The sequence below is a fragment of the Anomaloglossus baeobatrachus genome, chromosome 4 (assembly GCF_048569485.1).
Source record: "Anomaloglossus baeobatrachus isolate aAnoBae1 chromosome 4, aAnoBae1.hap1, whole genome shotgun sequence".
Taxonomy (NCBI): domain Eukaryota; kingdom Metazoa; phylum Chordata; class Amphibia; order Anura; family Aromobatidae; genus Anomaloglossus; species Anomaloglossus baeobatrachus.
The window spans coordinates 53,644,850-53,671,971 of NC_134356.1; the positions used below are offsets into that span (position 1 = coordinate 53,644,850).

Sequence of the window (27,122 nt, forward strand, 5' to 3'; positions counted from 1 at the left end):
CTGCAGAGCTCTTAAGGCAACGTTACCGCTGTAAACAAATACACCAGGAGCCGCGGCGAAGGCTCAGCGCTGGACCCAGGAAGGGTGAGTAAAGCACTGTTTATTTGTTTTTCTCAAAACTAAGCAATTTCCCTTAAAGTCCTGAAAAAGCTCTTTAAAAACGACAGTTCTGCCCTGTTATAGCCTCCATCTGTGTAAGATAATTTTAAGATTAATGATCCATTGAAAATAATAAAACCTTACAGCCCAGGTACATTCAATGAAGGACAAACTGAGTCATGGAAGATTATTTTATTAGGATTTCTTAGCACGTGACATCATTAATTATTAATAATCTTAAAAGCAAAAATCTATTTACATCTCATTCAGCCAAGGCACAAGTGAGTCTTCCAGAGACAGAGCTTCAGAGCAGGAAATCAGCTGCAGACGTTAGACAGGAAACACGCGGTCACTCTGTCTCTTTTACTTGCGTATTAGTCAAGTTCCGGGGAGACATCAAACCCCAGGTCACACTGTGTTGTCCGCCATCATTTACCAGCAATTCCAGTGTTGATGAAATTTATTACAAGTTTTTGTAAAAAGTAGAATAAAAGACAATCTATCAGTTATACATTGCCAGTTAAAGGGATATTTTTCTACACATAGATTTTTAACTCTATTAAAGGGGGCATCCACCTTTAGGGACATTATTTTTTTTCCTTAAAGGGAATCAGTCATCAGGTTTTTGCTACCTAATCTGAGAGCAGCAAGATGTAGGGACAGAGACCCTGATTCCAGCGATGTGTCACTTACTGGGCTGCTTAGTGTAGTTTTGATAAAATCACTGTTTTATCAGCAGGAGTTACATAGGTTGAAAAAAAGACCTCGGTCCATCTAGTTCAACCTTCTTCCCCCAATTATATATTTTGTCATTAAATCATTTATAACTGGTTTTGTGCACTGAGGAAATTATCCAGCCCTGATATAAAAGCTGTTACAGTATCTGCCATTACTACCTTTTGTGGTCGGCATTCCATATATATATATATATACACACATATATATATACACACATATATATATACGCATATATACACACATATATATATATATATATATACACACATATATATATATACACATATGTATACACATATATATATACACATATATATATATATATATATATATATGTATACACATATATATATACACATGTTATATATATATATATATATATATATATATGACATGTGTATATATATATGTATGTATGTATGTATGTATGTATGTATGTATGTATGTATGTATATATATATATATATATATATATATATATATATATTATATAAACGAGATCTCCTGTAGTACACAGTGCACAGTGTACGCAAAAAGCTGCCAATCAGTGGTCCGGGCGGGGTTATACAGAGCTCAGCATTCAAAGAACTGGTAGATCTGCAGCAGATGGAACAGTTTTTAATCAAAACTACACCAAACAGCTCAGTAAGTGACACATCGCTGGAATAAGGGTCTCTGTCTCTACATTATGATGCTCTGTGATGGAGGAGCAAAAACCTGGTAGCCGATTCCCTTTAAATGCATGCTAAAAATAATTTTTGCAATTAGATTTCATTAAAAATGTTTCACTGTCTGAGGTCTATATACTCTATGTGGCTGGATACAGAATGAGGTAACTGAGGATCCATCAGCGAGCTCATTCTGATGGCCTGGCTGAGAGTTTGTAACTTTTATATCTGTTTCTTTTATGTTTTCACCCCTTTTAGCTGATTTCTGACTACAGATCACGTCAAAGTTTAATGTGTAGGGACACAAAAAGCCTGTAAATGCAAAAAATAAAAATTCTTAGCCTAAAATCCATGCATTTAAGAAAAAAAATGTTCCCAAAGACTAATTGTAGTCCTGGAAAAGAGAATGATCACAGGACGTCTAATTGCTGGGACCCCTGTGATCAGCAGTAATCTGTGAACAAGCGAGGTAGTGAAGGTTCATTTTCCCTACAGCGTCTCGACTAGAATTATTGGACTGGCCGTTTTTTATTTATTGTCCCCTAGCTTCCTTAAAGGGTAATTCCACTTGTACATAAAATTGATATTGTCGGATAGCCCTTGTAAAAACAAGCAATTTTGCAATTGACTATTTATTAAAAATCTCCTGTGTTCTTGAGATATTTCCACTTTTCTTTTGTTTACAGCTTGTTGCCTTGGAGACCGACCACCGCAGCTTGACAGCAGAACATGCACAGTTCTTACCAACCCTTTTCTTTTGAGCTTGTAAGCGCTGTTTTGAAGCTATGATCACTAGAGCGTACTATTACCTACTAGTCCGACCCCCCCCCCCCCGGCCAGCCTCAGGTCTGTGCTTACAAGCTAGATAGCAGAGGTGGTCGGTCTCCTTGCCAACCAGCTGTAAACAAAACAAAAGTGTTCATATCTCAACAACGGTTGCAAATTTTAACAAGCAGTAAATTGCAAAAGTGATTGCTTTTGCGTGTACTATCCGGACAAATCCAGACAATTTTGTTCTACGGAGATGGGAATTACCCTTTAACACTAGAAGTCCCAGGAATTTCGAGCTCCATAGGGTTCCAATGGTAGAAATGTCAAATGACCCCTCTCTAGGACTTCTAGTGTTAAGCTGAATGGGAGAAGGTATTATTTGCCATTTCGGGCAGTAGACAATGAAGAACGACGGGCTCTATGGCAGCTGTGATGGCAGCTAAATTAGCAGTTATAACAAGGTAATGACATAAAAAGATTTGTCATATATTCTCATCCCACCATCTATTTATTGCTGTGTTTAATCTCCTATTTTACAGATTTTTCCCATAGAAGTGTCCCGATCACATAACGCTGTGCCCCTACATGGTACATAATAAAACCCTTACAGTGATAAAACATCACGTTAATATTTTACCTAAAAGCGTTAGCAGACGATACAAACATCTAGATGTAGAAGAATGCTGTGTCGTAGGGCTTGGCACCTTCCATTGGGTGCCAGAACGGGGCATCAAAAATTTATTTCTGGGGTAAACTGTCCCCAATTTCTATCAGAGGTAAGAACCGGCTAGAGAAAAAGTAAGCTGGGCACAACCGATCTCCTGATCTCTGTGGCTGATGACAATTTTTGTGCGGTAATTGCCGTGGCTAAACCAGGACGGGATAGACAGACTTGGAATTTCAAAGCTGGTGACGGGAAGATAGTAGGTACCCTGGAAAATAAGGAGAAAAATAATTAGATGCTACAGGGCACTAACATATGTAATGAAAGAAGATGCACTATAGCAAAACCTCTGCACAGATTGGGCTCTATTCACATCAACTGGTGCTAATATTTCTCCAATAACACTAAATATCACTGGATTGTTACCTGTCAAGAGGATATGTCACCTGCCATGAATATTTCATTGTTTTATTTAGTGTAGTCCTGAATCCAGTGTTCTTTTTCTTGTCAATTATCTTTGAGGTAGGCTTTATGGTAGCCAGGTCCGAACCCCCAGCGTGACCCTAACTCCTGTCCGAGCCCTGATCTTACTCTACAAATATTTCATTGTTGTATTGAGTGTAAATGCTGACTTTCTCCTGAATCCGGCGTTGTTTTTCTTTCATTTCTGCGCCTCTCTGTTCCTGAGATAAGGCCCTTTCTTCCCTGTATATAGATCTGGTCTTTTTAGGCAACTGGGTGTGGTTCTTCTTAAGAACACGCCCACAAGGAGCAGCTGGGATCACAATCATAGCAGATAATAAAAAAAAAAAAAAACAGTTTACTGATTTTTAGAAAGTGATAAAATGAATATTGAATCAAATTAAAGGGTGGTCCAGGACTAGGACAACCCCTTGTGATTCCATATTTCCCCCAGGTGAAAGAAAAAAAGGTCTATATTCACCTCAGCGCTGCCGGGGCTCACAGGAGCCCCGCGTCCAATCAGCGCCGGCTTCTCTCTCAGCGCCTTTAGAGCGCTCACTTCCTATTGATTAATTTGTTTGTCCGAAGGCGAGGAGAGGGAAGCCAGCGCTGATTGGACACAGGGCTTCCCTGATGTCACGTGAGCCACGGCACCCCGAACCCCAGCAGCGCTGAGGTGCGTATATACTTTTATTTTAAACCTGGGGAAACATGTTGAATCAGAAGGGGTTATTCTAGTAGTGGACAACCCCTTTAAGTTCGGCCGTCAACAGCCCATTTTCATGTGGCCCAGTGGGAAAATTAATTGCCCACCCTTACAAGGGACACATGCAGTAGTTTGTAACTTAACTCGCCCCTATCAGAGGTGACTGCTCAGTACTGGATACACAGCGGCCCGTCAGTCACTGTGAGGAGGGCAGGAAGAGGTGGAGAATACTGTCTTTATAAATACACCAGATTCATAATTGTAGGTCCAATATATTATCAATTGCTTCAAGTGGCAGAAAAACATTAGGAGAGTGGACTTGTCCCTACAGTAGCTGCCCTTTTAGCAGAGAGGGGAGGGTCCTAGGTGAAGAATTCTTAAGGGAACAAAACTTAAAAAGTAGCAATGCCACTAGCGCCAAATATATGGGGCAGTGACAAGTGATGGGCGTCTGACCGCGTGCCTCGGATCTCAGCGCAGGTGCCACTTGAAATTGTGCTGACGTATAGTTGAAGAGGGAACCATAGGCGCCTCGCCCCATCACGCTCCGTCCTGTCCGGCACACACAGCTGTTAGTGTCCTACTGCAGGCAGTGCTATCACATCATGGCATTGGTAGCCCACTCAATTACTTGCAATATATATATATATATATATATATATATATATATATATATATAAAGCTGTAGTACGAGGCGTTGCCCGAGATAGTAACTGTTTCTCTGTCTCTCTTCCAGTCTCTGTCTCTCTGTCTGTCTGTCTCTTGGCCTGTCAGTCTCTGTCTCTTTCCCTGTCTGCTTCTGTATGTCTATTTCCCTCTCTATCTCTTTGTCTGTCTCTGTCTGTCTCTCTGTCTGTCTGTGTCTATTTGTCTGTCTGCTTCTGTCTGTCTCTTTCCCTGTCTGTCTCTGTATCTCTTTGTCTCTGTATTCTCTCTGTCTGTTTGTCTCTCTGTGTATTTCCCTGTCTGTCTCTTTCCCTGTCTGCCTCTTTCTGACTGTCTCTTTCCATGTATGTCTTTCCCTGTCTGTCTTCCTTTTTCCCTGTCTGCCTGTCTGTCTTTTTCTCTGTCTGTTTGTCTCTTTCCCTGTCTACCTCTGTCTGTCTCTCTCTTTCCCCATGTGTCTTTGTCTGTCTCTTTCTCTGTCTGCATGGCTTTTTTCCCTGTCTCTTTGTCTCTTTCCCTGTTTACCTCTGTCTGTCTCTTTCCCAGTGTGTCTTTCTCTGCATCTTTCTCTGTCTGTCTCTGTCTGTTTGTCTCTGTCTTTTTCCCTGTCTTCCTCTGTCTGTCTCTTTCCCTGTCTGTCTTTCTCAGTCTGTGTCTATCTCCCCACCGATATCATATTACCTCACACATAAGCTTATACTATAAATGTCCTTTGTTCCTATAGCAACCAATCACAGCTCCTATTAATGACCTGTAGCTCTCAGGTCCATTCACTTTAATGGAGGCAGGTATTTTGGAGAGTAACTGTAAAGCGCGAGGTTAAATTTTCCCCTCAAAACATAGTGTATGACATTTCCTGAGTCAAATGAGGGGTCTGTGCAAAATCTTGTGATTGTAAATGTGACGGTGCGGATTCCTTTAGCGGACACACACACACACACACACACATACACATACACACTCCGCTTTATATATTAGATATATAAACTTTTTTTGTGCTGGCTGTGGCACTAATTACATTTTTAGTGGCATTAATGCCATCTGGAACACACTTGGATCATAATTAATTTTAGGGGGGCATTCAGGGGAGTGTGGTTTCATGTGACCTGTTGGAGAAATTAATTGACCACCCCTACACTGAACATATACAATCCAAAGTAAAAATGACTACTGATACACCTGCAAGTCACAAGGCACTTAGTATATGGAGCGTATACGAGCTCCTGGCACTCACCTCTTTAAATGGGCAGTGGCACGGGAGCCCGTATGTGTGCAGCGGCTCCGGACAATCCTGCCCCGGTGGAATCAAGTCATCCAGAACATCACAGAAGTCATCATAGGTGCAGCTGCCCAAATTATCCAGGCAGGGAATCTTCAACCACTCGCCCATTAGCTCCTTCTCCGCTGTAACCTGCACCTATGGGAACAATTAAAAAAACAAGACTTTACATGTCTGACACACACACAGTATCATGTGGTGGCCAGAAAGTGAGAAGGGGAAGCCGTGCAGGGATACTGCCGCTGAGTAATATCTCCCACAGGGTACAATCATCCACAAGGGACCTCACAAGGTAATATCACAGCCTCAGAGATCTAGGGGTGGTCGAGAGCCGTACTGGGGGGAAGGGGGCTCTTGCTAAGTTGCTAAGGGGTCTAGTAGCTTGGATTTTAGGGACCACAAGGGTAGATCTCTGACATGAAGTTACAGACATACATGCTGTGCACAAAACAGGTCCTCTACTCCCAGAGAGGCAACAAGCTTGGTGGTTACACTCAAATATAGCAGTCCTTTTAAAAAATGCCCTACAATTTAGCACCCAGTGAAGCTTCTTCATTATTTCCTTGTGGTATAATATTGTCATGGGGTGTGAGGCACTAACAGGGGACTGGGGCACCTAGATTGGCCCTCAGGCTGGGAGGTCCTAGCTGTCCCTGATCCCAGAGATACATCTAATGGTGATGATGTCTGGGCCGCCTACCTTGCCCTACTCTACCCCCTCTCCCTGACCTCAGGGGAGGATGGGGATAGGAGAGGTTGAATCCACAGATATGGACAAACTGAGAAACCAAAACTCTAGCACGCTCACACAGAGAAATCAGATATCAAATGATAAGGAGGAATTAAAAGAGGAGGAAATAACAATAGGAGGGCTGGGAGAGAAGAAGTTGAACCCAAAGATATGGACAAACTGAGAAACCAAAACTCTAGCACGCTCACGCAGAAAAATCAGACATCAAATGAGAAGGAGGAAATAAAGAAGAGGGAGGAAATAATAGGAGGGCTGGGATAGGAGAGATTGAACCCAAAGATATGGACAAACTGAGAAACAAAAACTCTAACACGCTCACACAGAGTAATCAGACATCAAATGATAAGGAGGAAATAAAGAAGAGGGAGGAAATAATAGGAGGGCTGGGATAGGAGAGGTTGAACCCAAAGATATGGACAAACTGAGAAACAAAAACTCTAACACGCTCACACAGAGTAATCAGACATCAAATGATAAGGAGGAAATAAAGAGGAGGGAGGAAATAATCAGACAACAGGAAGAATTCAACAGCACACCAAGCAGCACACAGTCAATCACCAGTTACTGGAACACAACAGCACATGGACTGGATTAAAAAAAAAAAAAAAAAGCTATAGTCGGCATAAGAAAACAGGTTCCTCCATCTTAAAAGGGAGGAGAGTAACTGTGATAGGTCTCCTGCAACATGTGATATAAAAGGTAACCAGCAGATTAGCAGAAATTAACTCCTGCTAGCCCGATCACTCATAAGCACACAGCTGGTTGACGCCCGAGCCTGTCTGTGCACCAGAGAAAGCATAGTGTGGAGTGTCAGAGTCTGAACATTGTCTGATGACACTCAGCGAGTTAAACACGTGTGACAAATATAATGGCATCCATAGAGAATCATGAAGTTATGGACACACAGACATACACGCTGTGCACACAACAGCTCCTCTATTTCCTCCCACAGAGGCAACAAGCTTGGCGGTTACACTCAAATGTGGCAGTCCTTAAAAAAACGCAATATAATTTAGCACCCAGTCCAGTGTCTCCATCATCTCCTTGTGAGTCCTGGACACATTGTCCACGAGGTCCCAGTTCTTTACTTTAAAGCCTATAGACACTTTTGAGGACATTTGTTTACTTAATTCCATGTATTTGAAGGTTAAAAATTATTTTTGCAAATTGAATTTCTTTAAAAATGTAGCATAATTTGCGTTTTTTGGCTTCTCTGTTACTCTCTCCATTGCTGGCTGCAGAACGAGTTAACTGAGAACCCAGCAGTGAGCTCATTCAGACTGTGACTTATCAATTATCTGTCTTTTGCTGAAGTCACTGAGGGATTCTTTGTTAACTCATTTTTCAGCAAAGAATAAGCGGGCAACAAAGAGCCTTAACAGCCAAATGAAGCAACATTTTTAATTGTATGAATGAGTCACTGTAGACCTTGAGAGTAATCCATACTTGATTTGGCACATAGCACTATAATCCAGTATTTATTTGGTGCAGAGCACTATAATCCAGTCCTGATTTGGCGCAGAGCATTATACTCCAGTCTTGATTTGGCACACAGCACTATACTCCAGTCCTGATTTGGCACACAGCACTATACTCCAGTCCTGATTTGGCGCACAGCACTATACTCCAGTCCTGATTTGGCGCACAGCACTATACTCCAGTCCTGATTTGGCGCACAGCACTATAATCCAGTCCTGATTTGGCGCAGAGCATTATACTCCAGTCCTGATTTGGCACACAGCACTATACTCCAGTCTTGATTTGGCGCAGAGCACTATACTCCAGTCTTGATTTAGCACAGAGCACTGTACTCCAATCTCGATTTAGCACAGAGCACTGTACTCCAGTCTTGATTTGGCGCAGAGCACTATACTCCAGTCTTGATTTGGCGCAGAGCACTATACTCCAGTCTTGATTTGATGCAGAGCACTATACTCCAGTCTTGATTTGGCGCAGAGCACTATACTCCAGTCTTGATTTGATGCAGAGCACTATACTCCAGTCTGGATTTGATGCAGAGCACTATACTCCAGTCTTGATTAGGAGCAGAGCACTATACTCCAGTCTTGATTTGGCGCAGAGCACTATACGCTAGTCTTGATTTGTCGCACAGCAGTATACTCCAGTCTGGATTTGATGCAGAGCACTATACTCCAGTCTTGATTTGGTGCGGAGCACTATACTCCAGTCTTAATTTGGAACAGAGCACTATACTCCAGTCTTGATTAGGAGCAGAGCACTATACTCCATTCTTGATTTGGCACAGAGCACTATACTCCATTCTTGATTTGATGCAGAGCACTATACTCCAGTCTTGATTTGATGCAGAGCACTATACTCCATTCTTGATTTGGCGCAGAGCACTATACTCCAGTCTTGATTTGATGCAGAGCACTATACTCCATTCTTGATTTGGCGCAGAGCACTATACTCCAGTCTTGATTAGGAGCAGAGCACTATACTCCAGTCTTGATTAGGAGCAGAGCACTATACTCCAGTCTTGATTTGGCACAGAGCACTATACTCCAGTCCTGATTTGGCGCACAGCACTATACTCCAGTCCTGATTTGGCGCAGAGCACTATACTCCAGTCTTGATTTGGCGCAGAGCACTATACTCCAGTCTTGATTAGGAGCTGAGCACTATACTCCAGTCTTGCTTTGGAGCAGAGCACTATACTCCAGTCTTGATTAGGAGCTGAGCACTATACTCCAGTCTTGATTTAGCACAGAGCACTGTACTCCAGTCTCGATTTAGCACAGAGCACTATACTCCAGTCTGGATTTGATGCAGAGCACTATACTCCAGTCTTGATTAGGAGCAGAGCACTATACTCCATTCTTGATTTGGCACAGAGCACTATACTCCAGTCTTGATTTGATGCAGAGCACTATACTCCAGTATTGATTAGGAGCAGAGCACTATACTCCAGTCTTGATTTGGCACAGAGCACTATACTCCAGTCATGATTTGGCACAGAGCACTATACTCCAGTCTTGATTTGGCACAGAGCACTATACTCCAGTCATGATTTGGCACAGAGCACTATACTCCAGTCATGATTTGGCACAGAGCACTATACTCCAGTCATGATTTGGCACATAGCACTATACTCCAGTCTTGATTTGGCACAGAGCACTATACTCCAGTCTTGATTAGGAGTAGAGCACTTACTCCAGTCTTGATTTGGTGCAGAGAACTATACTCCAGTCTTGATTTGGCACAGAGCACTATACTCCAGTCTTGATTTGGCACAGAGCACTATACTCTGGTCAGTTTCAGGCTCTATACTCACTCATCAGAGTCCTTTCTATTGCATCACAACCACTTCATGGCGTCACAGGGGCTAGCACAAGGAAAACGTGTACAACCAGCAGAGGTTTTGGCGCCATGTTCCCTTTATATAAAGTCCTGTTTCTTCGGCCACACATTTGCCACAAATTAACAATGTTGTTCCCTTTAAATCTCTACATATGACAAACCTCCAGGACATAATTTCCCCGATCCGCCCAGTGCTGGATCATAGAACATCTGCATTATTACAAGATATTTTCTACTAAGGGGAAACACTTGGATAAAAAAAACATGACTTTGGAAATTGCCTTTTAAGCAATTCTTTAAAGTTGATGCATCAAAACCTGTGATGAGCACTTAAGACTTCTATATAATCCATGAAGTGTTTGACCAGTCCGCTCTATAGAGTGTAGGGAGCAAACAAGGAAAGACAAGAGGCTGTGATGAAAGGCCCTTTATGGCTTCCCTGTAGATAACAGCGGATCACATAGGACTGAAGAGGTTAAAAAATGCAATCTTGTGCCGGCAGCCTATATGTACAGCATGATAACGCCGGGCGGGTAATGTGATAAGTATGGTGACGCAGGAATATGGCTTATTATTCAGGGGTGCGGGATGTAGCTGACATCTGACCATAATGTACAGGCCACACTGGCATCTACGAGAATGTAATGCAAAATATCTAAACCAGTTTCTCTGACTCCAAAATTTGTCAAGATTTTGCTGTGTAATCTGAAAGCAGCATAATGTAGGGGCAGAGACCCTGATTCCAGCACTGTTTCACTTACAGGACTGTGTTTTGCTGTTTCAATAAAATCAGTGTTTTATAGGCATGCGTTAATAATAATTAATAATAATGAATTCAGTTCAGTTCTTTTAAACAATTTTTTATCTCTAGTGGCTAACAAGGTACAAAGATATATTTTACCTGTATCAGCAGGAGATTATCACTACAGGACTAGGTGGCTCCTTTTTCATCTCTGCACCCACCACTGATAAGCTGCTAAGGCTAAGTTCACACTTCCGTTGTTTTGCATCAGTCACATACGTCGCTTGTACAACGGATGACAAAGAACAGAATTCTTTGTCGGATTCCATTGTGTGCGGGGGGCGGAGTTCGGGGTGGGTGGAACCGAGCGGGGCCGTGGCATTGAGTACGTCAGTGCCGCGGGGACTGCAGGACAGGTGAGTGTGAGTGTAAGTGTGTGTGTGTGTGTGTGTGTGTGTGTGTGTGTATACATGCTGAGTGCGGGAGGGGGTGGAGCCAGGAGGGGGCGGAGCCGAGCGGTGAAGTGTCTGGCTCCGTGAACAGCCAGGGTAAATATCGGGTAAAAGCAAAGTACTTTTTGCTTGGTTACCCGATATTTATCTTGGTTACCAGCATACACCGCTTAGCGCGGGCTCCCTGCACCCGTAACCAGTGTAAATACCGGGTAACTAACCAAAGCGCGTTGCTTAGTAACCCGATGTTTATCCTGGTTACCTGTGCGGGGAGCCAGAGAGCGCATGCGCAGCGAAATCCAACGGATTCCACTGCACAAAAAACGTTACATGCTGCGTTGCTCCCGCCCGGCGGTCAGACAAAAAACGACTGACCGCGACGCAGCGGATGCAATGCAGCATCATCAGTCACAATCCGTTGCCAATAGAAGTCTATGTTGAAAAACTGGAATCCTGCAAAATATTTTGCAGGATACCGTAATTCCTCAAGGCAAGGGATTGTGACTGATACAAACAACGGAAGTGTGAACTTAGCCTTAACTGCCAATCAGAGGTGTGGGCGGAGTTATACACAGCTCAGCTTTCCAAGCTCTGCTAGATCTGCAGCAGAGAAAACTGTGATTCTATCATAACTGCGTCACACAATACACTAAGTGACACCGCTGGAATCAGGGTTTCTGTCCCTATATTATGCTGGTATCAGATTACATAGCAACATCCTGCTGACAGATTCCCTTTAAATGACAAATTAATGTCTTCAAGCAGCCACCACTAGGGGGAGCTTACTGAACATTTATTATACAATCTTATGGGTTTTTGCTGGAGGGCGGTGCACTCCTGCTTGATTGACAAATCAGACCGTTGACATTGTTGCCCTGCTGTCCAGAGGTTTGCGCTCCCTAATGGTGGTATATGTGGCAGCTTTGTCTCTGCAGTATAAGAGGACCACTGGGGCATTGATGTAGCCAGGATTGGGGGCCAACAACGTGCTGGCCCGAAGTTTGTACTCCCTAATGGAGGTATATAAAGCAGCTTTGTCTTTACAGCATAGGAGGAACACAGGGGCATTGAAGCTGGCCCGGATTGGAGGCCAATAACAATAACTCCAAAGACATACTGATAGGGACTTTAGATTGTGAGCCCCAATGGGGACAGTGTTCCTGATGTATGTAAAGCACTGCGGAATATGTTAGCACTATATAAAAATAAAGATTTATTTATTTTATTTAACATGCTCCAGCGATCCTGGACAGCCTGAGACAAAATCTATTGAAAAGAGCTTGTAAGCGCTGCGCATGGTTGACTTCCACTGCTAGACAGCTGGTAAACCTAATGGGAAAACTGTAAAAGGAGAACTCACACCACCATCCTTGAAAAGAGAGGATTTTTAATAATAAGCAAATGGCTTGTTTTTAAAATTTTTCCCACATAAGAATTTGGGATTAACCCTTCAAGTTGTTTTTCCGTTAAATAGGTGTAAAAAGCCGTCCCGGCATAGCCACATGGGCACGTCCAGCTGGGCAGCACTCACTTTGCAGGTCAGCGATGGCTCTGAAGGTTTGCACCCTCACCGATCACACATTGGACCCCCAGTCACCTGCACAACACGTGGGTCTTTTTTTGGCTTAAAGGGTTTCATCAGTCAAATCTAATCATCAACTCACTAATTGGTGGGGGTCCGACCGCTGGGACCTGCACTGATTGGCACATTGGGGAATTTGTATCCCCGTTACGAAATGAAGAGTTGGGTCGGACACCGGACCGCCACTTCATTCATTCTCTATGGGGCTGTCGGAAAAAAGCTCAAGGCAGCGCTCACCAGCCCCATAGGGAATGAAAGGCGCGGGGATCAGGCATGTGCCCTATGGATAAAAGGACCGGTCATGGGCAAGTGGTCAGATCAACCAACTGATCAATAAGATATCACTGGACAACCCCTTTAAGGAATATAAAAAAATCATTACAGTCACAAAACAATGAAGCAGACCTGTCATGTGGTAATACGTGGCTCAGGGAGGCAATGTTCCTCATTGTGTACATTGGCGCTGATTGTGGTAAAAAAAAAGGAAGAACTATGCTAAAAATACACTAAATCAGGAAGACAACGAGAATCTGAAGTGTTTTTTCAAGCAAAACCTGTTAGGCTTATTTTTTACTGCTGATACTGAAGCGTCTCCCGAGAAAGCAGATTGTGCCCCAGACGTCTACTGCCTTCTGGAAGTAGCTGTCTGACCACTACGGCCAACCGTTAGGTCACAAGGCCGCCGCTTCCTGTCATCCGGACACACAGCGGGGGCCGGTCCTCACCCCTCAGGTGTCTGTCAGCCTCATGCCCTATCCCCCTCTCATCCCCTCGCTGTGCAGAGACGTCCATGATGAAATCTCTGCTGAAGAGCACAGAATATAATATCTGACATCAATCACCACATGTTTATCTGTCCATCAGGGAAGTGTCAGACAAACGAGAGGCCTCACCCTAAAGTGTAGATTGCAATACTAGCCGAAAACAGAGAATACTGAGAAACATCAAACAATCAGCAGAAGGGAAAGGCAAAGCAGCTTCAGAGGAAAGCTCTAATGGGACTCTGTCTCCATTGTCAGTATTATGTTGTACTTTTCACCATTGTAGCACTGGCGTGCCTGCCCTCCTCACTCCTCTACCTCCAGGGACGTGCTCTCACCACCACGGCCAGCTCTCACGACGCTGTCCAGCCTCCCCACAGTCCTCCACGTGGGTGCTCCTTGCTTCCCCCTCCAGGGGCACAGGGCCTCCGGGAGTGCCCCCAGGGCATTCGTGTGCACCACTGCCCTCCTCTTAAAAGGCGAGCGCATCATTGCCAGGAAGTGTCTCTTAGCCTATCGCTGAGAGACACTGGGTACTTAAGGCACACTCCCACTAGGGGAGGGGCCTGAGCAACAAGATTAGTTAGATAGTGGTTCTGTGTCCTAGCCAGCTAGTTGTCAGGTCCCCTTCTGCTGTGCTTCCCCTGCCAGTGTACTATGTTCCTTGCCAGTTCCCTGTACCCTTGTATTCCCCCTGGCTGTGTTATCTGCCTCATCTGCCATGGGGGACTTCACCATACTAGTGACTTTGCCAGTCCCACCAGGCCATATCATCTGCCTCTTCTGTCCTGGTGAACTCTGCCACACTAGTCTCTCAGTCCGTCTTCCTAGACCGTATCATCCGCCTCACCAGTCCTGGTGGTCCCTGTAGCACAAGTGACTCTGCCCGGCCATCTTGGCTGTACTGTCAGCCTCACCCTTCCCATTTGTACCTGTCGCACCAGTGATTCTGTCTGTCTGTACCAGTGTCCGTCCTTATCCTAGGGGGTCAGTTGCCACAGTCCCGGTTCTTGCACTGGGAGTGGTACCTGGTGTCCGCCTCACAGTGGGCGCTTAGTCAAGCCCCTTCCACTAAAGGGCTAAACTTGTATCCTCCCTATGGTCCAGTGTGTCCACTTCTACTCACCACAGTACCATCTTTAGCGGCGAGCGTTATAACCATTTTTCAATATTATGTTGCACCCTTCTCCATTTTTTAGTATTACGGTGCACCCTTCACCATTTTTCGGCATTATGTTGCACTCTTTTCCATTTTTCAGTATTATAGTGCACCCTTCTCCTTTTTTCACTAATATGTTGTACCCGTCACCATTTTTCAACAAGCTGGAGCAAGTTCAGAGAAGAGTGACCAGATTGGTGACCGGTCTGTAAACCATGTCCTATGAGGAACGGTTACAGGATTTGAGAATGTTTAGTTTGCAAAAAAGAGGACTAAGATGAGACTTAGTAGCGGTCTACAAATATCTCAAGGGCTGTCACACTGTAGAGAGATCAGCCCTATTCTCATTTGAACAAGCAAAGACTAGAAGCAATGGGAGGAAACTGAATGGGAGGAGACATAGATTAGATATAAGAAAAACTTTTTGACAGTGAGGGTGATCAACAGTGGAACAGACGGCTACGAGAGGTGGTGAGTTCTCCTCAATGGAAGCCTTCAAACAGAGGCTGACCAGACATCGGTACAGTATGATATAGTGAATCCTGCACTGAGCAGCGGGTTGGTCCAGGTGACCCAGGAGGTCCCTTCCAACTCTAACATTCCCAAGAACACCGTCCCAACAGTGAAGAAGGGGGGTGGAAAAATCATACTTTGGATTGAAGGACTGTATTGAAGGGAGGACGGATGAAGTCATGCACTGTGAGATTTTGGCCAAAAACCTCCTTCCTTCGTAAGAGCATTGAAGGTGGGTCGTGGCTGGGTCTTCCAGCATGAGAATGACACAAAACACAGTTAGGGCAACTAAGAAATGGCTCCGTAAGAAGCATTTCAAGGTCCTGGAGTTGCTTAGCCAGTCTCCAGACCTGAACCCAATAGAAAACCTTTGGAGGAGCTGAAACTCAATGTTGCCCAGTGCCAGTCAAGGAAACCTGAAAGATCTGGAGAAGATTTGTATGGAGGAGTGACCTGAAAGATCTGGAGAAGATCTGTATGGAGGAGTGACCTGAAAGATCTGGAGAAGATCTGTATGGAGGAGTGACCTGAAAGATCTGGAGAAGATCTGTATGGAGGAGTGACCTGAAAGATCTGGAGAAGATCTGTATGGAGTAGTGACCTGAAAGATCTGGAGAAGATCTGTATGGAGGAGTGACCTGAAAGATCTGGAGAAGATCTGTATGGAGGAGTGACCTGAAAGATCTGGAGAAGATTTGTATGGAGGAGTAACCTGAAAGATCTGGAGAAGATCTGTATGGAGGAGTGACCTGAAAGATCTGGAGAAGATCTGTATGGAGGAGTGACCTGAAAGATCTGGAGAAGATCTGTATGGAGGAGTGACCTGAAAGATCTGGAGAAGATTTGTATGGAGGAGTGACCTGAAAGATCTGGAGAAGATCTGTATGGAGGAGTGACCTGAAAGATCTGGAGAAGATCTGAATGGAGGAGTGACCTGAAAGATCTGGAGAAGATTTGTATGGAGGAGTGACCTGAAAGATCTGGAGAAGATCTGTATGGAGGAGTGACCTGAAAGATCTGGAGAAGATTTGTATGGAGTAGTGACCTGAAAGATCTGGAGAAGATCTGTATGGAGTAGTGACCTGAAAGATCTGGAGAAGATCTGTATGGAGGAGTGACCTGAAAGATCTGGAGAAGATCTATATGGAGGAGTGACCGGAATGATCTGGAGACGATCTGTATGGAAAAGTGACCTGAATGATCTGGAGAAGATCTGTATGGAGGAGTGACCTGAAAGATCTGGAGAAGATTTGTATGGAGGAGTGACCTGAAAGATCTGGAGAAGATCTGTATGGAGGAGTGACCGGAATGATCTGGAGACGATCTGTATGGAAAAGTGACCTGAATGATCTGGAGAAGATCTGTATGGAGGAGTGACCTGAATGATCTGGAGAAGATCTGTATGGAGGAATCGGCCACAATTCCTGCTGAGAGAGCCCTCGTTATGCAGGGGAACAGCAGTCATAAGTGAAAGGTCTGGTTCTTAGTGACAATTAAGGCTAGTCCAAAAAGCCTTAGTATAAATCTCACAGCAGATGAAACAGAGCTGATTTTGTCATTTAGAGCACGTTCATACAAAATGCCACACCAATATCAACAGAGGTAATTACCATTGTGGTTATTATTGGGAAAAAGGCGGAGATGATCAGCACATTTCACCCTGTGTACTTAAAAGACTCTGCTATTCATTTCAATGTTAATCCATTTGCAGTTAGAATACTGCGTATCTTAAACAGGTTCCCAAGATCCTATCCCAATATGTAGTAGCTGTAATAATAATAATATCAGCAAATCCCTCCAGTTAGAAATGTAGTATAGGTCTCCTGATTAGGTATGTCTCTTACCTCATTTGCAGGACATTGCAGCTTGGGTATTCATAGTTATGTCCACTCATATAGTGACAGGTAGTTGCGTAGCCATGGATAACCTAAGCTGCAATGCCCTGCACATGAGGTAAGAGAAATGACCATATCAGGAGAACTATACTACATTTCTAATTGGAGATAATTGCTAATATTCTTATTATTACACCTATTACATATTCGGATAGGGAATATCCCTTTAAGCTAATACCATAGTCTTTTCTGACACTCAGACGTGAAGGGCAATATCAGTCATATTCAGAGCTGATTGTGTAATGTGTTGAGTGAGAATATTTTGTATACACGGGGTATTGCGACACGTGCTGCTTGTTGTCGGTCGCACTATTACCCGGGTCGGCTCTTATCTCTCCTTCCATTTAAATCATTGAATCAGTAATGCCATTTCCATAATCATTTGCAAGATCTTCTTCCATGCTGAAGGAAAAAGGCCGTTATAGGATCCATCCAATCCTTTATATTGCATTCCACATCTTGCACCATATGGCGCCATGCAGGACTAGTGTCAGACACAGTGGGGCCCTGGGCAAAAGTAAAACTGGGGCCCCACGAAAAAATGGAGGGTTTTTATGGGGACCAATTTCAGACTATTAAACGAACCCTAATCGACTGCACTTGTTTACGGCTTGTTTATACAGGCTGAAGAATGATTGGGTAGAGCGATCCCTAGTAGATCAGTCTGTACCGCCCCGGGGCTCGGCCGGCTGCCGAGCCGCACGGATCCGTGCTCGTCGGTGGGTGGCTCGAGCTCCTCACGGACCCGGGGGGTCACGTCGCTCTGAAAGGGAGTTGCTGGCGCTACGTGAGGGGTGGTGTTCGGTAGAGAGGTCCACGGCCGGGGCCGCGGTTGTTTGGGGATTAAGTTCACGGGTTGTGGTGAATGGATGGACACCACCGCTGCCGTTGACTAGGCTCCCGGGGACAGTGTTGCGCAGCTTGATGTGGGTAGGGGGATGATGGTCCCGGGGGCCCGAGGGAGGTGCTGAGGTGGGGGAATGGATGCGTGCTGGCGTGTCGGTGCGGTGCGGCGCGGCCCGAAGGCACTGTTGTACTCACTATTACAAACACGCTGGAGTCTCTGGTAAACCAAACAAGATGGTGGACGGTTGCCCGCAGCCGGCTGCGCTTTTCCCCTTTTTCAGGTTGGTGGTTTCCGCCTTTCTCCTGCACCTCACTAGTGTAGAAATGATGACTCCTATGCCGGAGCAACGGTAGTCCGCTCCCCAACCTGATGTATGCCAGTAGAGCCCGTGTGCCCGCGGATGCTGGCCCGTGGGGTCTCGATGCCTGGGCGGTGGCTTTCTACCCCTATCGTTGGGCTGTTGTCTTCAGTTGGGTCTTAGGTGGGAAAGGGCCTAAAGTCCAGTCCGCAATCAGTTGATTCGACTCGGTCCAGTTGTTTCTGGGCCTCGTACTGGGTCTGAGTACCCCTCCTGGTGCTCCAGTTTCCAATCGGTTCCCCGGTTCGGTACCAGCGGGCCACTACCCGGTCCCGGTCCCTTACGGTTCCACCGGCTGTAATCCCAGCTCCTGCAGGCGGCCACTACCGTCTGCCTCCTTGCCACGGTACCAGGGCTACGACCCCGGCACCGGTCAGTGTTAATGCTGCAGACCTGACACCTCAGGCCTGCTGCACTTGAACTTGAACTCTAGAACCAAACTGACTACTCTTTCCTGTCTCAGGCCCTCTGGACTCCTAGGTGGGCGTGGCCAACCGCCTGGCTCCGCCCCCCTGGTGTGACCATTGAACACAGAGAGGTGACAAGGGTTTTTGTAGGTTGGCTGCTGTCACCTTATTAAGGGGGAGAGGTGTTTGTGTAAGGGCCTACCTGTGACTACCTGGCTAGTCCAGGGTGTCACAAGTCCGTCCCCATACAGAATCATCTTATCGGAAGCACTTCTCTTCTTTACCTCGGGTGATGTGCTGCCGAGAACTAGGATTTGTGTTTCGGCATAAATGATCCGATCACCAGATGAAGGAGAGTTTTGCTCATTCGTTGGATGATTGCCGACTTGTTGACGACCGTTTGTCTGCACTGACGGGAATTATAAATGTGGACACGCACTGTATGTTACATACACTACATGCTACACACACTCATAAACATTGTATATCACATACCGTATAGTACATATCAACACATACTGCATGTTACACACACTTCATGGCACACATACAGTGTATATTACACAGAACCACACACATTGTTTCGCACGCAAACACACACATTGTATATTACACAATTAGACACATACTGTATGTTATGCGCACACACTGCATTTTACACAAACACACACACACTGCATATAAAGCCTTAGGCCGGCTTCTCACTTGCGAGTTTCTCGCAGAAAATCGCACTGCACTCGCGGTACACCGATGTAATGCGAGTGCAGGGCGAGAATCGCAATAGTCGGCAACGGAGGAGAGAGGGAGATAAATCCCTTCCTCCCCTCCTCAGAGCTGGCCCGCCCTCCTCAGCACCGGCCCGCCCCTCCTCAGTGCCGGCCCACCCCCCCGCAGCTGAGGTCCGCTCGCACAGTCGGACCTCAGTCGCAGGGACACTAGCATGACACTCGGCTCCTGCTGTGCTGCCAGTGTGAGCCGAGTGTCATACGATGGGATCGCAGTAATCCCAGTGTGGCCCCAGCCTTACAGACAGTTTGCACACACACACACACACACACACACACACACACAAACACACACACACTGCATGCTACACACACTGCATGCTACATACACACACTACTAGTTACACACACTGCATGACACACACACACACTGCATGCTACACACACTGCATGCTACACACACACACACACACACACACACACACTGCATGCTACGCACACACACTGCATGCTACATAAATACACACACACACACTGCATGTTACATAAAAACACGTGGCCTGAGATTCTGACACAAAATGGCCTGTCAGCATGGCAGATAGTGGCTGTTCCAGGTTATCAGCATGTATTGCGGTCTGCCCAAAATGCCTTTTTGGCCTATATACAGTCATGGCCAAAAGTGTTGACACCCTTGCAATTTCACAGGTTTTGTTATATAAATGAATATTTCCTGTGTGTGTATTGGAGCACCATAAAAAAATTCAGAGGAAAGATGGCAAGTTGGACATAATTTTATATAAAAACCTTAAAACTGTTGGCACCTTTCTAAAATTGTGGGTAAACAACTTTGTTTCAAGCATGTGATCCTCATTGAAACAGGTGAGGGCAATTTGAAAATCACATCTGAAACCAGATAAAAAGGGGAGAAGTTGCCTCAATCTTTGCATTGCGTGTCTGTGTGTGCAATACTAAGCATGGAGAACAGAAAGAGGAGAAGAGATCTGAGGACTTGGGAACAATGGTTTTCCAGGAGGACAATGACCCCAAAAATACTTTAAAAGCACCCATAAAAGGATGGAAACAAAGTGCTGGAGAGTTCTGAAGTAGACAGCAGTTAGTTTGGATCTCAATCCCATTTAACACCTGTGGAAAGATCTTAAAATTCCTGTTGGGAGAAGAGAAGACGCCTTCAAATATGAGAGACCTGGAGGAGTTTATAAAGAAAAGTCCAAAATTCCAGGTCAAAGGAGTAAGAAGCTTGTTGATGGTTATAGGAAGCGACTGATTGCAGGTATTTATTCCAAAAGGCTTGCAACCAAATATTAAGTTGAGGGTGCCGATAATTTTGTCTGGCCTATTTCGGGGGCTTTGTGTGAAATTATGTCCAATTTGCCTTTTTTCTCTGTTTTATTTTTTTGTGTGTTGTTCCAATAAATACAAAGGAAATAAATGTGTATAACAAAACATGTGATTGCAATAGTTTTCTGAAAACATAACTTGATTTTCTGCAACAATTTCAAGGGTGCCAACACTTTCGGCCATGACCATAAGAAAACCAATACTATTAAAGACCCATGATCTTGAAATTTTGCATTGGGAGCCACGAGCTTCAAGTTACACCATTGACAGAGAACTTGTCAAAAGTATTCCAAATTCCCCGAGACTTTTTCCATACTGGACCAAACTATGTAGAAACCAACTTGGACATATTATATAACGGAAGATATAAAGACTTACCTTGGCTGGAGACTCCACTGGTACAGAGGTATTCAGGATGGTGCACACTGTAATCTCCCCGGGGATATACAGAGGGTCGGGTAGAAGAGTCAGAGACTTTATTTTACCAGGTAGAGTCTCAGCGTCACAATTGGCCCATGAGAAACCATTAATCTGGAAAACATCATGTTATTTTGAAATAATTTCATAATATACACTAATATCATATCATCTGAAGGAGTAACAGTAGGTATTCCGGTACGATGACCATTCACAATTTTCAGGCTTGCCGAGATTTCTATTTTGTTTCCACGGTAACAGACCAGAAACAAACCCTGTAGTACACCTTCGGCCTGGGACAGCTCATAGAGTCCCACGGATATCAGTATCATCTCTACGCTGATGATATGCAGATCTACCTCTTTGGCCTTGACATCTTCCCCCTACTAACCAGAATCCCACAATGTCTGTCTGCTATTTCATCCTTTTTCTCTGCTCGATCTCTAAAACTGAACATGGACAAAACAGAATTCATTGTCTTTCCTCCTCCTCACTCAACCCCCCCACCTGACATATCCATCAATGTCAATGGCTGCCTACTCTCCCCAGTGCCACGTGTTCGCTGCCTGGGAGTAATACTAGACTCTGATCTCTCTTTCAAGCCACATATCCAAGCCCTCTTCTCCTCCTGCCGCCTCCAACTCAAAAATATTTCCCAGATCCGTACATTCCTTTCCCAAGAAGCTGCAAAAACCCTAATACATGCCCTGATTATATTCCGCCTGGATTATTGCAACCTCCTGCTCTGTGGCCTCCCTTCTAACAGTCTCGCACTCCTACAATCTATTCTAAACTATGCTGCCCGGCTCATCCACCTGTCCTCTCACTATTCCCCGACCTCTCCTCTCTGCCAATCCCTTCACTGGCTTCCCATTGCCCAACGACTCCAGTTCAAAACACTAACCATGACCTACAAAGCCATCCACAACCTGTCTCCTCCCTAGATCTGTGACCTAGTCTCCCGGTACTTACCTGCACGTAACCTTTGATCCTCACAAGATCTCCTCCTCTGCTCCCCTCTCATCTCCTCTTCCCACCATCGCATCCAAGATTTCTCCCGTGCCTCCCCCATACTCTGGAATGCTCTACCTCAGCATATCAGACTCTCGCCTAGCTTGACAAGCTTCAAAGGGAACCTGAAGACCCACCTCTTCCGACAAGCCTACAACCTGCCGTAACCCTCAGTCTGATACAGCGCCGCACGACCAGCCCTACCCTCACCTACTGTATCCTCACCTATCCCTTGTAGACTGTGAGCCCTCGCGGGCAGGGACCTCTCTCCTCCTGTACCAGTCTATGCCTTGTACTGTTTATGATTATCGTACTTGTCCCTATTATGTACACCCCTTTCACATGTAAAGCGCCATGGAATTGATGGCGCTATAATAATAATAATAATAATAATAATAATAATAATAGTCTGATCCGTCAGTCCTATTTTCTAGCATTTATTTCATATCTGCAAAGATATTCAATAAATGTGAACGATAAGTAAGAAAAAGATGAAAGTAAGCATGGCGGAACGATCAGACTATACATGGGACGGGGTTGTAGTCTGTAACCATGGAAATACATAGGGTTGTAATACATTAATCTCAATTTGTGAACAATCTATGAGAAAGGAGAAATGTACTGATGCTATAAGGCTGAAGCTCAGACCCCTGAACCAAAATCCACTTGCCGTTTCATCACAAATCGCAGATTATACCACATGACCTATAAAAACCACCTTGATTTGTACTAAGTGTGAATGTCCCTGTTGGTTTTAGGTCACACCATTGGCCAAATGATGACACTATACATGTCCTTAGCCTTAAAGAAGTTATTATATCTCAGTAAGTGATAGCACATCACTAGGATATTAACAAAAAGGAGAGAGTTGCACTTGGCACACAAAAATGGCCAGTTTAATGTGAGCCCAACAGCCAACGGCAAGGCAACCTCTTTTTGTTGGGTCCCTATCAAGCTAATGCCTCTCTTTGGGTTAAAAAAATGCCCATAAATTCATAGCAGTAATGCATGTCTATATTCTCATATTCATTGTTACACATATCTTAGCACTACAGAGCACAACTGTCTCTACCGTGTTTCCCCGAAAATAAGACATCCCCTGAAAATAAGACCTAGCTGCGGTCAATAATGAAGTGTCATGCAGCAGTATAAAAGTTAAAGACACTGCAGGACACTTCATTATAGACAGCAGACACCCCCTAAAGAAAGAAGAAAGAAGAGAGAAGACCCCCGATAATACTCACTAGACGTCGACCGGGAGCAGGTGAGCGCATCAAGGTCCTGCGGCGGAACACAGACATCACGCACAGCAGATCACACACACACACGAGATCACATACACACACACAACAGATCGCATCCACACACTCACCACATCCAGCGATATCGCTTGCTTCTCGGCGGCGATACTGTGCGTGCAGTGATCTTCCAGGACCTGCCGGAGGATCACATGGCCGGAAAGCACGTGGTATCTCTGGATGTTGTGAGTGTGTGTGAGTGTATGCGATCGGATGTGTGAGTGTATGCTGTCTGATGCGTGACTGTGTTCTGATGTGTGAGTGTCTGCCAGTCGCAGGGGAGCACAGCTGCTGGGAGATCACTGGGAGGAATGATGTGGAATGTGATGTGTGTGTATCTATATGAGTATGAGTGTGTGTGTGTGTGTGTGTGTGTGTGTGTGTGTGATCTGATGTATGCGAGTGTCAGTCAGATCCAGGGGAACACAGCTGCTGGGAGATCACAGGGAGGAATGATGTGGAATGTGATGTGTGTGTATTTATATGAGTGTGAGTGTGAGTGTGAGTGTGTGTGTGTGTGTGTGTGTGTGTGTGTGTGTGTGTGATCTGATGTATGCAAGTGTCAGTCAGATCCAGGGGAGCACAGCTGCTGGGAGATCACAGGGAGGAATGATGTGGAATCTGATGTGTGTGTCTATATGAGTGTGTGTGAGTGTGTGTGTGTGTGTGTGTGTGTGTGTGTGTGTGTGTGTGTGTGTGTGATCTATACGAGTGTCAGCCAGACGCAGGGGAGGTGTGCAGCACACCTGCTGAGAGATCTGGAGCCATACAGCCGCCCAGGAATGGTAAGTATGACGATCCAGGGAAGGGGAGGGGGGTTCTGCTTTTTGTGGGGGGGTTAACATACCCCCACCATGTCTCCTCGAGAATAAGACACCCCCTGAAAACAAGACCTTGTGCTTTTTTCAGGGCAAAAAAAAATAAGACAGTGTCTTATTTTTGGGGGAACAGGGTATGTTTCATGTTCAGTTTGCACCTGTTCACATTAGAATGGTAGGATGTGCCATCAGTCTTTTTCTCACATCACTTGGATATGCCATCCCTTAATGATCACTGTGGGTCCTTTTTGTTACTATGCACCTATTCACATTAAAAAGATAGGATGTGCCATCAGTCTTTTTCTTAGATTACAGGATCATGCCTTCTGATTGAGCGCTCCTGCTCTTCAGCCTTGGGCTATTTTAATTCTCCATTTGCAGGTGCCTGTCCATCCATATATTGTAGGTTTTTTTTAACCCAAAGAGAGTCATTAGTTTTATAGACACCCAACAAAAAGAGGTCACCTTGCCGCTGGCTGTTGGGCTCACATAAAACTGGCCATTTTTGTGTGCTAAGTATCTCAATTTGTACATGATTTTCATAGCAGTAACGCATGTCTATATTTCCATATTCATTGTTCCACATATCTTAGCACTACAGAGCGCAACTGTCTCCTTTTTGTTACTGTTTCATGTTCAGTTTGACCCTGTTCACATTAGAAAGGTAGGATGTGCCATCAGTCTTTTTCTCACATCACTAGTATATGCCATCCCTTAGGGTCCGATCTCATGGACCCCAAACGATCTTGACATAGAAGGAATGCAGAACGGCTTAAAAGTTATTCCTAGACACCAGTGGACTTTGGATCCCCAGCAAATAATTACATATTCTCATGTTAAGCGATCTCTTACTATAGGGAATATCTCTTTAAGGTTTAAAGGGAACCTGTCAACTAGTGATGTGTCGCGAACGATCCGACACAAAGATCCGGCTCCCTGCTGTGACTGACAGGAGCCGTATCACCAAAGTGAGCCACTAAAATCGCTAAACGGCTCTTTTCGTCGCTGAAACCCTGCCCACTCCGCGATCTAATCGGGCCCTTGTAAGTGGGCGGGGTTTAGCCGTGGGTGGGCGTGGTTTCAGCAGCGTCACTATAATCTTAAATATGTGTTCACCTTGGGGTGAACACATATTTACTAAGGAGCCAAGAACGATCCGAATGAGACGGCTCTTTTTGGTGAGAGGAGCCATGGGAACCGGATCACCAAAAAGAGCCGGACTGCCCATCACTACTGTCAACACAGGAAATAGTGTTATGGCTGTGTAGATCTTGTCCCCCAATAAAAATGACACCTTTTTTGTAGAGATCAGATGTGCCAGTCATGAGAAACTTTGGCGATTCACAGCCTTCGGCATGATGGGAGTTATAGTTTTGCAACATCTGATGGAAAACGTATGCCTTAAAGGAATCTTGTCATCATGTTTTAACATATGGACGAAGCAGTATGACTGTGAAGGCGCTTCATCCCCAATAAAAATGACACCTTTTTTGTAGAGATCTGATTTGCCAGTCATGAGAAATCTAGTGTAGAAGCCATATGCAAATTAAGTTGGAAGTGATACTTTTAAGTGCTCTGTACTCTTCCAGCCTAATTTGCATATGGCTTCTACATTAGATTTCTCATGACTGGCACATGGGATCTCTACAAAAAAGGTATTATTTTTATTGGGGAAGAAGCGCCGTCGCAGCCATATCGCTACTTCTGTATGTAAAAACATGATGACAAGATTCCATTAAGGCATACGTTTTCCATCGGACGTTGCAAAACTGTAAACACCCATCATGCCGAAGACTGTGAATCAACAAAGTTTCTTAACTGGTCATGTCGGGAGCTGTAAGACGGAGAAGAATATCTTAAGGGGATGCATTGTTTCATTTATGAATAAAGTTTATTGAAGCGCAGGATTGTTGTCCCTGCGGCAATCCTGCGCTTCAATTTATGAACCAGATCCTTTTAAAAAGGAATATAGTCTACAAAAAATGACAGATAAATTTACATCGTAATCATTTAAAGGGAATTACAACTTACTGTTCTGATCCTCCATGGTAGTCGGTTAACAACTATCCCTGAAGCTGTCACCATTGGCACTACAGCAATGCATGCGAGCACCAAACACATATACAGCAGTGCCATTGTGGAGGAACGCTGCGCCCAGACCCAGGGTCTTCCCCTATAGATGCAGCTTGCTCTGCACAGACCTCACATGCACCAAAGAGGAAATGCTGTGAATTGTCCCTTCCCAGCCCCTGAAGCTGAGGCAGCAAATCACATGACACAACAGCTCAATAGAGGCTGCCTTGTAATGTGCTGTGACCAGCAGCATTGTGGGAGACACAACCTGCAGCAGGAGGTGCTCTGCTGCCCTCTGCTGTTAGCAAATGTATTAGCAGACACAATATTATTTTCTATTTTTTCATCATTACGAGTAAAAAAAAAATTATTTCGCCACTGACACTTTATTTGCAAAAGTATTGGGACCCCGACATATTATACCTACAGGAGCTTTTATGATATCCCAATTTCAATCCAGGTTGCCCCCCTTTTGCAGCTGTAAGAGCATCTGCTCACCTGAGAAGGATTTCTACAAAATGTTACGGTTTGTGGGAAATTTTGCCCATTCATCCAGAAGATCATTTGTGAGATCAGACAT

At 44.8% G+C, this 27,122-nt stretch overlaps 1 protein-coding gene across 1 annotated transcript; it reads right to left on the reverse strand.

Annotated features, from left to right (window-relative positions):
• Nucleotides 1-276: 276 nt before the first annotated feature.
• On the reverse strand, nucleotides 277-26,744 carry LOC142303166 (ganglioside GM2 activator-like). The gene is made up of 4 exons (XM_075344336.1): nucleotides 26,501-26,744; nucleotides 21,304-21,456; nucleotides 6,009-6,191; nucleotides 277-3,208 (listed from the first exon to the last, which is right to left on the reverse strand). Exons 1-4 carry the CDS (start codon nucleotides 26,603-26,605, stop codon nucleotides 3,047-3,049), a joined length of 603 nt encoding a protein of 200 aa, XP_075200451.1. The 5' UTR covers nucleotides 26,606-26,744; the 3' UTR covers nucleotides 277-3,046.
• Between the last annotated feature and the right edge of the window lie 378 nt (nucleotides 26,745-27,122).

Excerpts from the sequence above, each read along its gene's own strand:
- LOC142303166 (XM_075344336.1), bottom strand. The coding sequence starts at position 26,605 with ATGGCACTGCTGTATATGTGTTTGGTGCTCGCATGCATTGCTGTAGTG. Across the intron at positions 21,457-26,500 it reads TACCATGGAGGATCAGAACA|ATTAATGGTTTCTCATGGGC; the intron begins GTAAGTTGTAAT and ends GATGTTTTCCAG. Across the intron at positions 3,209-6,008 it reads GCCACTGCCCATTTAAAGAG|GGTACCTACTATCTTCCCGT; the intron begins GTGAGTGCCAGG and ends CTTATTTTCCAG.